At 50.0% G+C, this 15,286-nt stretch overlaps 1 protein-coding gene across 1 annotated transcript in view; it reads right to left on the bottom strand.

The window, feature by feature from the left end:
• Positions 1-2,466, bottom strand: part of LOC107109067 (protein S100-A12-like) — a 5,664-nt gene extending 3,198 nt beyond the window's left edge. The window contains exons 1-2 of the mRNA XM_015409642.1: positions 2,399-2,466; positions 1,062-1,223 (exon numbers count right to left, since the gene is read on the bottom strand). Coding sequence (XP_015265128.1) covers positions 1,062-1,205 — 144 coding nt within the window. The 5' untranslated portion in view covers positions 1,206-1,223; positions 2,399-2,466. The remainder of the gene's footprint in view (positions 1-1,061; positions 1,224-2,398) is intronic.
• Positions 2,467-15,286: the final 12,820 nt, after the last annotated feature.

The raw sequence follows: 15,286 nt of genomic DNA, 5'->3' as shown, positions 1-15,286 counted from the left end.
CTGGAGGCTTAAAAAAACCCGTGAGCTAGCTCACGCTAACTCAGCTCAGACGTAATATTGACTCTGAGGTAGGAGGGGCTGAGAGAGCTCTTTCGAGGACTGCTCTTGAGAGAACAGCTCTGAAAGGACCTGTGAGTGACCCAGGGTCACACCAGCACCTGCATGTAGAGGAGTGGGGAATCCAACCTGGTTCTCCCAGGTTGGAGTTCATGCTCCTAACCACTAAACCGAACTGGCTCTCTGGGAAAGATTTGAGCTACTGGCCATTACATTAGAGGGTGTCAATGAAATCTGAATGGATGGAGAGGGTTATTTAGCCACAATTTCCTTCCACCAAAGCTTTCTAATTTTTTTTTTCATAGTATACATGTTAATGTATTTATTTATTTAAATGTTTATACCCCTCCTTCCTCCCTCCCCCCTCCCTTTCTCCCCCCTCAAGGTGGCTTAGAAAAGCAAAAGTAAATCACAAAAAAGACACATATATCCCACCCCCAATGTTCCCTCTAAGCTGTGGAGTCTTGTGAGCGAAAATTCTACTTTGTGAGCTACTGTCGTTAAAGTTGTGAGCAAGAGATTTGGCTATTGCATAAATTAGTTTGCTCTGGAGCCACCCTTCCTGAGCTAAGACAAAAATGTGTGAGCCAGAGACTAAAAAACTGTGAGCTAGCTCACACTAACTCAGCTTAGAGGGAACACTTATCCCCCCCCCAGTTCTCTTCCATGAATGAGTGCACTCAGAATCCTAACCTGAAGCATCTTGAGTGCCCTAGCAGTTTATAATACCTCTTCTTATCCAGGCAACACTGGATGATCACACCACTCCTTCAATCACTCAGTCACGGTTGGGGGAGAAGATGGATGGAAGAGGAAGGAAACCCGGGAGAAATTCACCTACATGAACCCAGATGTCCATCCCGCTGCAGCCTGCTCCTCGACAAGTCCTAGAAGTCTGCCTTTTGGCCATCAGTGCCCGATATGCCCATTCCACTCCCACCCCAAGCAGTCGCAGGAAGGAAGCCAACCTCTCATCAAGAATGATCCCAATCCTGGCACCTCACCTTCAGGTAGGTGGGCAGCTGCTGCTCAAGCAGTTGCTTCAGCTCTCCTATGCTGAGCATATCGTGATGATCCACCCGAATGGAGAATTTGTGGAAACCGTTGATGATACCTTCACAGTGTTTCTCCATCTCAGTCTGGGCCATCTTGAGTCAAGGGACCACCTATGAAGACAACATTTTTGTTCAGGAAGGGAGAAGAAATAGCCATCTCCACGAAGAACCATTTCCCCCCCTCCCCTCCACTGATACCACACACAAGTCTCACTGGATAGATATATTTGCCAAAAGAGTCAAAGGTGGTTTCCCACAATGCACGGCCTCATTTCTGTTACCCCTCAACGCCCTCAAGTCAAGAGAGGTGGGCAGGCTTTTGAAGCAATTCAGGTGGCAATTTTGAAGCAATTCAGGTGGTTTCCCACAACGCATGGCCTCATTTCTGTTATCTCTCAACTACCACAGGTCAAGAGAGTTGGGCAGGTTTTTGAAGCAATTCAGGTGGCAATTTTGAAGCAATTCAGGTGGTTTCCCACAACGCATGGCCTTATTTCTGTTACCCCTCAACTCCCTCAGGTCAAGAGAGGTGGGCAGGTTTTTGAAGCAATTCAGAAACCAGCCTAATCTGAGTATCAGGCATGACACTGGGATGAAGGAGCACACCACGAGCAGAATGGGCTGAAGATGGCACCTTCTGTTCTCTGAAGGAACATAATCCCTTCCCAAACAGCCACTGACCATGAGCAACACACCTAAACGTGAGCTCTGCACCATCATCATGCTGAGAAATGTACCCCTCATCCTCAGAGAAATACACCCCAAACTCCTGATTGGAGACAGATGGGTGGTAGAATTCCATTTAAAGGGTGGAATTCGTTACAGGAGGTGTTTCCGTTTTTCCGTATGGACTTGACCCAACTGTGAGGAAATTATTGCCACTCCCTCAGACTAGGTGAACTTAAGTGCTAAGAGATCCTTTCTATACTTGTCAGGATAATATGTAGCAGCATACTAAGGGGCTGCCTTTACACTATTGGGCGTTGTTTTCTGTCACCTGTTCCATACCTATCTGTATTCTTTTTTATAAAAAAAAAATACCGCTCCAATGAGAAGTTCCTGTCTCTGTGCTCCTGTTTGATGCTGAAAGCAGCCCTGCCACAAGCCCTGTTAGTCTTTAAGGTGCTACTGGATTTTTGCTCTTCTCTACTGCCACAGACAGACAAACACGACTACCCATCATGAGATATCACCAGGCGATGCAGGAAGATAACACAGGTACCAGCCGATAACCTTGGACCACCCAAACACTAATAGAAGAAAATCCAACCAACTCTTAGACTCACCTCAGTCGACGAGGAATGAACAGAAGAGCAAGAACAGGTGAAGATGTGGTGAAGATCCTTTGGACGCTCTCTTCTCTTATAGTCCTCCTTGCTTCCTCCACCAGTTGTGAAATTGTGTCCCCGTTAACAAATCCATCTGTCCTTCTCTTGCTCAATGTATTTCAATAGGCTCTTCCTTAAATGACATTGTTGGGGAGGTTTCCCCCCGCTTGCACCTTCCAGCACAATTGTGGTCTGCCCGTTAGCAAGACTAAGATTACAGCCACTGTTTGGCAATCCCCTTGTTGTTCAAAGGTAGGGTTGGCATTTCTTGGAAGCAACGCGACGTTTTGAAACACTCGCCATGTGTTTTGGGGGTTTGTTTTTCTCCAAAACATGGGGATGCGTTTACTGTAATCTTGTGTGACCACCTTCTTTTCGGCAACATGTTGCTCAAGTTTCCCTGTGGTCTTCATTTATTTATTTCTTTATTTTTATTTTATAATTTCAATTTATAGCCCTCCCTCCCCGCAACGTGGGCTCAGGGCAGCTCACAGGCATAAGCCAACACATAAAAACAGTTAAAACCATAAAAGACATTATTACAGTATTACATCATATTCAGTGCTCTAGATGTTCCAAACAAAGTCTTTCATCAAGATGGCGTCTCTAAGATGGTACGTCCTATCCGTGCTATCAGCTCCGCGTAGCACTGTCATTCTCTCTTCCCAGAGCCAGTTAATAATGATGGCACGATAGTGGCGGCTCATACTCAAAGGCCTGGCGGAAGAGCTCCGTCTTCCAGGCCCTGCAAAATGAGGATTTGAGCCTATGGAACTTATCCTGAATCAGGCCATTGGTCCATCAATTTATTTTATTTAATTAATTAATTTATATATTTGGTTTTTACCCCGCCCTCCCGGCCGAGGCAGGCTCAGGGCGGCTTACATGTGAAGATAATAGATAAAACAACAATATAAATATCAATATAAAACACATGATGGAGTATTAAAGCCATGAACACAACGATGGCGATACAACTGTGGTACAGTGCATATGGAGACAAACATTCAGCAGTATATCCACTCTTGTTGGGCTCAGGCGGACAATAAAATTGGCACAGGGCATGGATGCAGGGCCGGCTCCAGGTTTTCTTGTACACTAGGCGAGTCTACCTTCTGGCGAGGCTACCTTCTGGCGCCCCTCCCCCAACCGTGCCTCCCAATTAGGGGTTGCCAACCTCCAGGTGGGGCCTGGAGAGAAGGAAGACTTGTGTGCAGGGAGCCCAGGACTGGTGTTGGGTGGTATCCCCCACCGTGGGGCCCTGCGAAGCCCAGAGACCAGTCCCCCCCCCCGTGCTTGCCCACGATATAAAGGGATATAAAGCGAAAGAAAGAAAGTGTGCTTTGCACGCACATGCTTTCGCTTCCAATGAAACTTCGTTGGCCTTAAAGGTTCCCCTGGGATCAAGCTTTGTGTTGAGCTCAGGGTTACTCCTGCACCCGAAAAGCTTCTCCCCCCAGAATCAAACTGAGCTGGCCTCTGAGGTGCCCACCAGTGCTCCCTCTAAGCTGTAGAGTCTTGTGGGCAAGAATTCCGCTTGGTGCGCTCCTGGCATTAGGGTTGTGAGCGAGCCATTTGGCTGCGACATCGCTTAGTTGGCTCTGGAGCCCTCCTTCCTGAGCCGAGGCAAAACCGTGTGTGCCGGGGGCTGAAAAATGGTGAGCTGCCTCACACTCACGCAGCTTAGAGGGAACACTGGTAGCCCCCCCCCCCCCCGGGACTCCAGCTTCGCCCTGCTGCCGGTCCCGACCCGGCTGCCCCACTTGGAACTCTGCTGCCCCCTCCCCAGTTGTCCCTGAAGCTTGGGGGGGGGGACGACAACGACTGTCTGCTGCTTCCTGCTGCTTCTGCCCACGAGGCAGTGGAGCTGGGAAGTGTCCGGGGACCAGCCAGCGTTTTCACTTTCGCTGGCACTTGAAATCTGGCCATTTGCAAATGTTGAGAAGGAGACAGACAGCAGAGCAGACCTATTTAGCCTTCTGCCTGCTCGCTTCCCAAGTCCGGGATCGTCCTGGGCGAGTCCTTCGATTCTTTCCAATCTTCACTTTTACTTTCCACGGCACCCCCCCCCCGGCGTGCTTCAGGGCCTTGTGCTGCTCCCCCGCCTGCCCACTCCGGAGCAAGGCTGCGGAGCCAGCTGCACCCCACCTCGAGCGGCTGGCGGGAGGCGGTGGCGCCGCGGAGTGCGATGACGACTGGCTGCTGCTTCCGCCCATGAGGCAGCGGAGCGGGGAAGTGTCCGGAGGACCAGCAAGCATCTTCACTTTCCCTGGGTGAAGGGTGGGGGGGCGCCCATGGCCTCTAAGGGGGGACGGGCCGCCGGAGTGACTCCCTTCTTCTCCCCCGTCCAGTCCTATAGGGGGTGGTGCCTCTCCCCGCAGCCGCCCACTTCCTGCTGCAGTGGAAGGCCGAATGCTACTTGGCCCCTCGCTTGCACCGCACGGGGGAAACTAAAAAACTGGAGGAGGGAGGGGAAAATGCATGGCTGTGTCTAAGTGTTAGATGTGGGGAGGGATGGGGAGCCTTGGAAAGTACTTGCAAGAAACGGAGGACCAGGAAATCAGATCTAGTAACAGGATCCAAGATTGCCACAGACACTCACAGGCAGACAGGCACGCACACACACACACCCCATTCAACCCTCCTCCCTGCTCAGCTGGGATCTGCTCTTTTTTGTAGAGAAAGGCACCAGGGGCAAATCATGGCAGGATTGCTTAGGTATGTGAAAGTTGCCCATGTGTACTCAGACCATCCAGGTCAGAAGGCTGCAAGGAGGGAGCGAGGCGTAAGGCTGGGAAGCTGCCGCTGGCTGGAGACAAAGGAAAGGAAGATGTGCTGCCACTCCTGAGCGCGGAAGACCGAGCCGGGGTCAGGGGCTTGTCTGGCCACAGATCCACTTTCCAGCCTGCTCCCACGCCAAGCCTCGATAGGCAGCGGCGGCAACACGGGGGAAGAGCAGGAAGGAGGGGGGGTTCCGAAGGCCCCTCAGCGAAGGGCTGGGAAAGCGGGCGCAGCCGGCGTGGCAGCAGGCAGGCGCTTCAACTGCTCCGAAATTGTCCGGGGCTGCGCCTCACGAAGGCGATCGCCTGCCGTTGCCACTGGTTGGAGAAAGCCTAGGCGCGGGGGCAGGAAACCGACAACAGCCTCCACCCGAGACGAGGCGCCACGACTCACCCGGGCCAGGAGAGGCAGCGGCTGGAGCCGCTTGGCGTCCCCTGCGCTGCCCCTGCGCGACCCCCGCCTCAGCCTTTGCAGAGGCGCCTGTTGCTCCATGGCGGCCCCGACAGGCAGGTGGGCAGGGAAGGGAGCCTCAAGCCTTCACCTCCTGGGCTCCGGTCACTGTGCCGAGGGAAGGAGGGAGAGAAGCGGAGGGAGAAGCGCTGCAGTGGAGCCCTGCCCAGAGGGGGGAGAGGAAAAGACAGGCGGGCGGGGGGGTGCCCCTCTGCCCTGCCTGCCTGCTGGGGCTTGGCAAATGAGAGCGTTACAGGAGGAGGGCGCCTTGGAGCGGTTATCTTCCTCCACCGCGGCAACTTCAGGCGGGCAGTTCCCTGGCCGCCCCTGAAAGGGGCCTGCTCCGACTGCGGCGCACGGCACCAGCCGGCCGGCTGGGAAAGGCAAGGCTGGGCGGTGCTCTCTGGTGGCGCGCCAGCCACGCGGTCGCATTCCTTTCAGGGGGCGCAGTTTGGCGCCTCTGAGGGCTGGCACGGCCTAGGCGAGCACCTAGTTCGCCTAGCGGACGAGCCGGCCCTGCATGGATGCTGAAGTGCGGCTCCTTACCTAAACGCCTGGCGGAAGAGCTCCATTTTCGTGGCCCTGCGGAACTGTGAAAGGTCCCACAGAGCCCTGATCTTGTCCAGGAGCTCATTCCAGTAAGTTGGAGCAGCTACAGAAAATGCCCTGGTCCTGGTCCATACCAGCCTGGTGTCCTTGGGACTGGGGGGAGACGATTTTGCAACCCTGACCATAGTACTCTCTGGGGAACGTGTGCGGAAAGTTGGTCCCTCCGGTAGGTAGGTCCCTGACCATAAAGGGCTTTAAAGGTCAAGACCAGCACCTTGAAGCCTCAGGTCAGAATTGTCTTCACAGAATAGCAATGGCTCTTCGGGATGTCAGCCAGTCTTTCACATCGCCGACCACTGGCTGCCTCGAACTGGAGACGCCAGGGATTGAACCTGGGACCTTCTTCATGCCAAGCAAGTGCTCTGTCACTAAGCCCCATCCCATCCCCATGATCACCGTGTCCCTGTTAAGCATTCCTGAATGTGTTCTTCTGAAAAACAAAAAGAAGAAGAAGAAGAGATTCAATTGATACCCCCCTTCACTACCCAAGGGAGTCTCAGAGCAAATAACATAGCTTATTATTCTATTTGAGATCTCAGCTTCATCAAAGAAGAAGAAGAAGAAGAAGAGATTGGATTTATACCCCGCCCTTCACTACCCAAGGGAGTCTCAGAGCGTCCTACAAACTCCTTTCCCTTCCCCTCCCCACAACAGACACCCTGTGAGGTAGAAGACGTAGAAGAAGAAATTAGATTTATACCCCGCCCTTCACAGGAGTCTCAGAGCGGCTTACAAACTCCTTCCCCTTTCCATCCCCACAACAGACACCCTGTGAGGTAGGTGGGGCTGAGAGAGCTCTTGACTGAAACTGCTCTTTTTCAAGGACAGTTGTGCCAGAACGACGGCTTGCCCAAGGTCATCCAGCCAGGTGAAAGTGGAGGAGTCGGGAATCAGACCCAGTTCTCCCAGATTAGAGCCCGCTCACTTAACCACTAAAACAAAAAAGATGTGCCTTTCAGGATCAGACCCAAGTTCCACCTGGCAGACTATTCAAACTGCAACAACCCTGAAACCCTGGAAGGTTGAAGCAGAGTTGTCTGAATCATTTGAAGACCCAGAAATGACAGATTGTCCAAACTGCAGTGGTGTGGGCGCTTATGGGCACCCCAAAAATTGCATATATTTCGCCACTGCTTTGCCAGCTACACTGAAGAGAAGGAGAAGAAGAGAAGAGATTGGATTTATACCCCGCCCTTCACTACCCAAGGGAGTCTCAGAGCAGTTTACAAACTCCTTTCCCTCCCCCTCCCCACCACAGACACCCTGTGAGGTAGGTGGGGCTGAGAGAGCTCTTGACAGAAACTGCTCTTTTTCAGGAACAGCTCTTATCAGAACTATGGCTTGCCCAAGGTCATCCAGCAGCTGCAAATGGAGGAGTGGGGAGTCAAGCCTGGTTCTCCCAGATTAGAGTCCGTGCACTTAACCACTATACCACACTGGCTCACCAAGTTGAGTACCAGATCGACTTCAACATTCCGGTTTTGACCTCTAAGCCCGACATAGTTTGGGACCAGTGTACCTGCAGGATCGCCTCTCCTGGTATATCCCCTGTGGCATCCCGTGCCCCTACGGCATCACATCCCTGCAGGTCTCTTTCACCTCCCCAAACTCCACCTTCCCGAGGCTCCACCCCAAAATCTCCAGGAATCCCCCAACCCAGAAATAGCAGCCACCTCCAGATGACCTTTAGTGAAACATAAGTGGACTTCACTTAGACTCCTTCAAGTGTATAAGAGTTATCTCCCCCCAACCCCAAAGGTGAACAAAATGGAATATATGTTGTCGAAGGTTTTCCGGGCTGTTTGGCCATGGTCTTGCCATTGTAGGACCTAATGCCAACACCACGGCCATACAGCCCGGAAAACTGACAACGACTAAAATTGAATATGTAATGAAACAAAACTGCATATGACAAGTTTTATGAGTCACCACAGAATGCAGAAAATCCACATCAAGTTATCTCAGAAGGCTTGCGTTTTTATTCTGGATGGCATCTGCCCCTCTTCAGAATACCATAGTGATAGTCATCGGTCTCAGGAGCCACATGTGGCTTCTTGACATGCCACCTGTGGCCCTGATGGTTAATGTTCCCTCACCTGGGGCCTACCCCATGGCCAGTTTGGTGTAGTGGTTAAGTGCGCGGACTCTAATCTGGGAGAGCCGGGATCGATTCCCCACTCCTCCACTTGCACATGGCTGGATGACCTTGGGCAAGCTGTAGTTCTGATAAGAGCTGTCCTTGAAAAAGAGCAGTTTCTGTCAAGAGCTCTCTCAGCCCCACCTCCCTCACAGAGTGTCTGTTGTGGGGAGGGGAAGGGAAAGTTGTTTGTAAGCCACTCTGAGACACCTTTGGGTAGTGAAGGGTGGGGTATAAATCCAATCTCCTCCTCCTCCTCCTCCTCCTCCTCCTCCTCCTCCTCTTCCTCTTCTTCTTCTTCTTCTTCTTCTTCTTCTTCTTCTTCTTCTTCTTCTTCTTCTTCTTCTTCTTCTTAAGAACAGCTCTTATCAGAGCTATGGCTTGCCCAAGGTCATCCAGCAGGTGCAAGTGGAGGAGTGGGGAATCAAACCCGGTTCTCCCAAATTAGAGTCCGCGCACTTAACCACGACACCAAACTGGCTCTCCTACACCAAACTGGCTCTCTGCAGCTCCCTAGGAAAAGAGCAAGCTGGCCATGGTGGAACAGTGCTGGCTTTACATCCCATTCTCCAAGACCAGCGCTCTCGTCTTCAGGAGATATGGCAAACTCACCCTCTGGCCTGAGCTATTGTGTGCAATTAATAGAGTGGCACACAAAACATACCGTAGCCATGTGTCTCTTTGGGGTGACAGCAGTTGCCAATGTGGCTCTCTGTGACCTTCAGAGTAAGTGCCTCTGCTCTGTGGAATGTATGATCAAATAGCAACTGCACTGTATATAATTACAATGAAGAAAAGAAGGAGGAGGAGATTGGATTTATTCCCTGACCTTCACTACCCAAAGGAGTCTCAGAGCAGTTTACAATCTCATTCCCCTTCCCCTCCCCACAACAGACACCCTGTGAGGTAGGTGGGGCTGAGAGAGCTCTGACAGAAATGGCTCTTTTTCAAGAACAGCTCTGAGACAACTATGGCTTGCCCAAGGTCATCTAGCAGCTGCAAGTGGAGGAGTGGGGAATCAAACCCGGTTCTCCCAGATAAGAGTCCGCACACTTAACCACTACACCAAATAGCAACTGTGCTGTATAATTACAATGAAGAACAGAAGTAAATATTAAAAAACCCCTAACAAAATGTTCTTCATTGCAATTATATACAGTGCAGTCGCTTTTTGATGATTCAGTTTTCACTGTATATCCCACCTATTCTTGTGTTCCCTGTGGATTGTGTCTGCAACTGTCCAGCTTCGATACACCAGAAACCGCATGGTCAGCTTCTCGCTCAACAAAACCACTGCCTGGTACACATGGATTGGGCCCCACTTCCATCTACGGTGCTGACGATGATGCGACAGGATTTTCTTGAGTGTGTTGTTTCAGCGGTCCGTTAGGCCCCTCCCACGTGCGGGCTCAGGGCGGGTTACAATATATAAAACTCACGGCAATAAACCCAACTCTAATACGATCAAATCACTCACCCTTAAAACGAGATGGCCTTCTGAAAAACCATGCCCCAGTGTCCCGGCACAGTGTAACAATAGGGAGACGAGAGGCCAGAACCTACAAACATTATTTCTGAAGGTACGGTCCATTGATCTCGGACAGATCCAGAGCTGGCCTTTTAGCCCAGCTGCCTAGGGAGGTGGTGAGCTCCCCCTCCCTGGCAGTCTTTAAGCTGTGGCTGGACAAACACTTGTCAGGGATGCTCTGGGCTCATCCCGCATTGAACAGAGAGTTGAACTAGATGGCCTGTATGGCCCCTTCCGACTGGGGTCACCTCCAAGTCCCACAGCTGATCAAAGTGATGCCACCCCATCGTACCAGGTGATACTGGGACAGGATAAGGCAAAGGAACCATGTGGGTAAGCACAACAACAGGACCCCATTCATTGAGTCTGTTGTAATTGTCTGCCAACACAATCTAACCCGTTTGTGGCTGACAAAGCGGCCCACATCCTCTGGCGAACGTTTGCCTAACGTGTTGATGGATGACTGAGAATACCCGCTGATCTCCAGACCTCAGAGACCCGGGTAGTGATAGCTGGTTACTTCGCCATCCTTCTCTTGCTAATTTTGTATGTTCACCGAGGGTTCATGCACTATTGGGTGGCGTTTGGTGTGAGAGCCAGTTTGGTGTGAGAGCCGGGAGCATGAACTCTAAACTGGAACACCCGGGTCTGATTCCTCACTCCTCCACACGAAGCTGCAGGTGTGACCTTGGGTCAGTCATAAGTTCTTTCAGAGCTGTTCTCTCAAAAACAGTTCTCAAGAGAGCTCTCTCAGCCCCACCTACCTCACAGGGTGTTTTTTGTGAGGAGGGGAAGAGAAAGGACACTGTAAGCTGCTCCGAGTTGGTTGACTTAAATTTGGTGCTCATTATCCACTTCTCTAAAACAACGTAATAGAGAACAGTGTTCCCTCTAAGCTGAGTTAGTGTAACTAGCTCACAGTGTTTTAGCCTCCAGCTCACACATTTTTGGTTTGCTCAGGAAAGATGGCTCCAGAGCAAACTAACTGATGCAGTTGCCAGATTGCTGGCTCACCGCTTTAATGCCAGTAGCTGACAAAGTAGAATTTTTATTCACAGGACTCCACAGCCTAGAGGAAGCATCGATAGAGAAGTATTTTTGCATGATGTTCTAGGCATGTTATGTTCAGCATCTTACTTATCACAAGGATGCACGATACTGATGTGTTCTTGTTTTGTATATATGTTGTGGTAAACTCATTTTTTTTTTAAAAAATTAAACTTCCTGTTCCACACCCATTCAAAATAATGTCACAGTTTCTGACAACGTGGCTTCCCCCAAAAGAACAAAACAAACATTCGGGGAACATTGGTTTATTCTTTATTGGGTCAATCTCTCAGTGGCAACAGTGGCCAAGGAAGTGAAATATCAAACTCACTGATGACCTTTAGTGGCCGTGGCTGTGCTCGTGGCCTTGGCCGGGGCCGGGGCTATGGCTATGGCCACCGGTGCCTGGCTCCTTTTCTTTCTTGTGGATGTTATCATGACTGAAAATCAGCACTCTGGTAATAAAACCCATGAATCCTGCAAAATCGAGCTGCTTGTTCATGTCCTTGTCGAACTCATCCATTAGGACTTTAGCGGCGTCCTTATTTTTCTGTGAAAACAAAGGATGGTTATCAAAGATTGCTAAGGCATCCAACTCTCATTAGATTCTTTCTGTAATTTCCCAGGCGGCAATGTGTTTGTGGGCAGATTCTCAGAGTAGACAGGGATCTTGGAGACCCTGGTGCAAATCTCGACTGCCAAGGAAGCTTGCTGGGTCGCCTGGTTCTGGCCACATAGACCCAGAGTAATTTTACCTCATAGAGTGGTTGTGAGGGTGAAATGGAGGAGAGGAGAATTAGGAAAGTCCCCTGGAGTCCCCATTGGGGAGAAAGGTGGGGCATAAATTAAAGTCATTTTGTGACAAATGATATTTGAACATAAGAACATAAGTGAAGTCAATGTTAGATCAGGCCAATGGCCCATTCAGTCCAACACTCTGTGTCACACAGTGGCCAAAAAATACCAGGTAGGACAAAAAGGAGAAAAGGGGAAAAAAACTGAACCTAAAATCTAGAATTCAGAACCTAAAAAGGTTAGTCAAGAAAAGACTACTTATTCAACATAAATTAAAATAACAATTAACTTAACTTAAGGAACATTTTATTGGGAACATTTGGCTGTACAATTTCAGGAGAATATATAGTTGACCAGAGAGAAGTACTACTGGACGTGTGATTGCACTGGAGACTTCATTTGTATTTTTGTATTTCTTTTCTTTGCCCAGTGGTTAAACTTTGGAACAATAGTTTTCTGGTCTTTATTTCATATTTTGTATATGTATGATTGTATATATTTTTACATATCAGCCAACATGTTCTATTTATATTAGACCTCTGAGAAAGGCCTGTAAAGGCTGAAACGCGTTAGGTCTATTTCATTAGCCTTGTATGTTTTTATATTTGTATGAGGTATGAATGGGCCCTTATTTGTTATTTTAATTTGTGTTGAATCAATACATGTATATTTTTGTATGTTTCATAATTAGATTTTTAGAGTTCGCCCTTTTATGAGTCACCACAGAATGCAGAAAATCCACATCAAGTTATCTCAGAAGGCTTGCGTTTTTATTCTGGATGGCATCTGTCCCTCTTCAGAATACCGTAGTGATACTCAATCAGCGGTCTCAGGAGCCACATGTGGCTTCTTGACATGCCACCTGTGGCCCTGATGGTTAATGTTCCCTCACCTGGGGCCTACCCCATGCCAGTTTGGTGTAGTCGTTAAGTGCGCGGAATCTAATCTGTGAGAACCGGGTTTGATTCCCCACTCCTCCACTTGCACCTGGCTGGATGATAGTTCTGATAAGAGCTGTCCTTGAAAAAGAGCAGTTTCTGTCACAGCTCTCTCAGCCCCACCTGCCTCACAGGGTGTCTGTTGTGGGGAGGGGAAGGGAAAGGTGTTTGTAAGCCACTCTGAGACACCCTTGGGTAGTGAAGAGTGGGGTATAAATCCAATCTCTTCTTCATCTTCTTCCATAAGTCAGCAAGGGCGTTCCCCTCTCGGGTTTGTGGTTGGTAGGGGGCTCTTGCCTTGATGCAGATGGCAGCAGGCCAAATTTTAGAGATGGAACTAAAGGACCTGCCCACTCCCCCATCTTTCAGCAAGGCCTCTGCACTTTCATCCCAGCACCAGCCACCTGTCAGGAGGAGAACTGGCCATAGAGTGGAGAGAGTAAAGAACAACAAGAAGAGGAGAAGAGATTGGATTTATACCCCGCCCTTCACTACCCAAAGCTGTCTCAGAGCGGCTTACAAACTCCTTCCCCTTCCCCTCCCCACAACAGAAACCCTGTGAGGTAGGTGGGGCTGAGAGACCTCTTGACAGAAACTGCTCTTTTTCAAGAACAGCTCTGAGAGAACTATGGCTTGCCCAAGGTCATCCAACAGGTGCAAGTGGAGGAGTGGGGAATCAAACCCTGTTCTCCCAGATAAGAGTTCGCACACTTAACCACTACACCAAATAGCAACTGTGCTGTATAATTACAATGAAGAACAAAAGTAAATATTAAATACCCCCTAACAAAATGTTCTTCATTGCAATTATATACAGTGCGGTTGCTTTTTGATGATGCAGTTTTCACTGTATATCCCACCTATTCTTGTGTTCCCTGTGGAATGTGTGTGCAACTTTCCAGCTTCGATACACCAGAAACCGCATGGTCAGCTTCTCGCTCAACAAAACCACTGCCTGGTATACATGGATGGGGCCCCTCTTCCATCTACGATGCTGAAGATGATGCGACAGGATTTTCTTGAGTGTGTTGTTTCAGCGGTCCGTTATTTATTTAATGTAATGGATATCCTGCCCTTCCCGTGTGCGGGCTCAGGGCTGGTTACAATATATAAAATTCACAGCAATAAAACCAACTCTAATACGATCAAATCACTCACCCTTAAAACAAGAATGCATTCTGAAAAACCATGCCCCAGTGTCCCGGCACAGTGTAACAATAGGGAGAAGAGAGGCCAGAGCCTACAAACATTATTTCTGAAGGTACGGTCCATTGCTCTCGGACAGATCCAGAGCAGGCATTTTAGCTCAGCTCCCCCTCCCTGGCAGTCTTTAAGCTGCGGCTTAAAGGTCTCTCCTCTCGCAAACCCACACTTTCCAGACTCTACCCCCCCCCAATTTTCAAGGGATATCCTAATCCGGAGATGGGGCCTAGTTGCAGCCCATAGCAACAGAAAGCCTAGTATATAATATTGAGTCTTAGCTGAGGTCGATTCGGGGGGATCGTGGGGGATCGCAGTTCCCCCGGGTGAGGTGGGGGGGGCACATGACGAAGCCCCGCCCCTTGCTTCCGGCCGCCCCGCTTCCGGCCCTCATTCAGCCAGGAGGAGGCAGGTGAAGAGGGAGGGTAAGTTGCTTCCTCCCCGCCTCTCTCCACCCCTGCCTGCCTGGGGCCAGGGAGGGCCTTGGCGGGGCTTCCTCGCACTCCTGCCGGCCTTGCAGGTCCACTGCCGGGCCCCTGATGTCAGGGGGTGTGGCATATGCTAATGAGTTATGCTAATGAGTTCCCCTAGCTCTTTTTCTACAAAACTACCCCTGAGTCCTAGTATGCAGTAAGGTGGCCAGGACAGGCTTGAGAAGTTCCTGGAGATGGTGGAACAGCGTCTGGGGGAGGGCAGTGTTTCAGATTTGGCTGCCAACCTCCAGGTGGGGCCCAGAGTTGTCCCAGAATACCAGCTGATCTCCAGACCTCAGAGATCCAGGTAGTGATAGCTGGTTACTTCACCATCCTTCTCTTGCTAATTTTGCATGTTAACCGAGAGTTCATGCACTATTTGGTGGTGTTTGGTGTGAGAGCCAGTTTGGTGTTAGAGCCGGGAGCATGAACTCTGATCTGGAAGACCCAGATTTGATTCCTCACTCCTCCACACAAAGCTGCAGGTGTGACCATGGGTCAGTCATAAGTTCTATCAGAGCAGTTCTCTCAAAAGCAGTTCTCAAGAGAGCTCTCTCAGCCCCACCTACCTCACAGGGTGTTTGTTGTGAGAGGAGGGGAAGATAAAGGAGACTGTAAGCTGCGCTGAGTCGGTTGATTTAAATTTGGTGCTAATTATCCACTTCTCTAAAGCAACGTAATAGAGAACAGTGTTCCCTCTAAGCTGAGTTAGTGTAACTAGCTCACAGTTTTCTAGCCTCCAGCTCACATGTTTTTGGTTTGCTCAGAAGAGATGGCTCCAGAGCAAACTAACTGATGCAGTTGCCAGACTGCTGGCTCACTGCTTTAATGCCAGTAGCTGACAATGTCGAATTTTTATTCACAGGACTCCACAGCTTAGAGGAAGCA

The sequence above is a fragment of the Gekko japonicus genome, unplaced genomic scaffold (genome assembly GCF_001447785.1).
Source record: "Gekko japonicus isolate JY-2015 unplaced genomic scaffold, Gekko_japonicus_V1.1 scaffold2850, whole genome shotgun sequence".
Taxonomy (NCBI): Eukaryota; Metazoa; Chordata; class Lepidosauria; order Squamata; family Gekkonidae; genus Gekko; species Gekko japonicus.
This window is presented reverse-complemented; position numbering and strand designations above follow the sequence as displayed.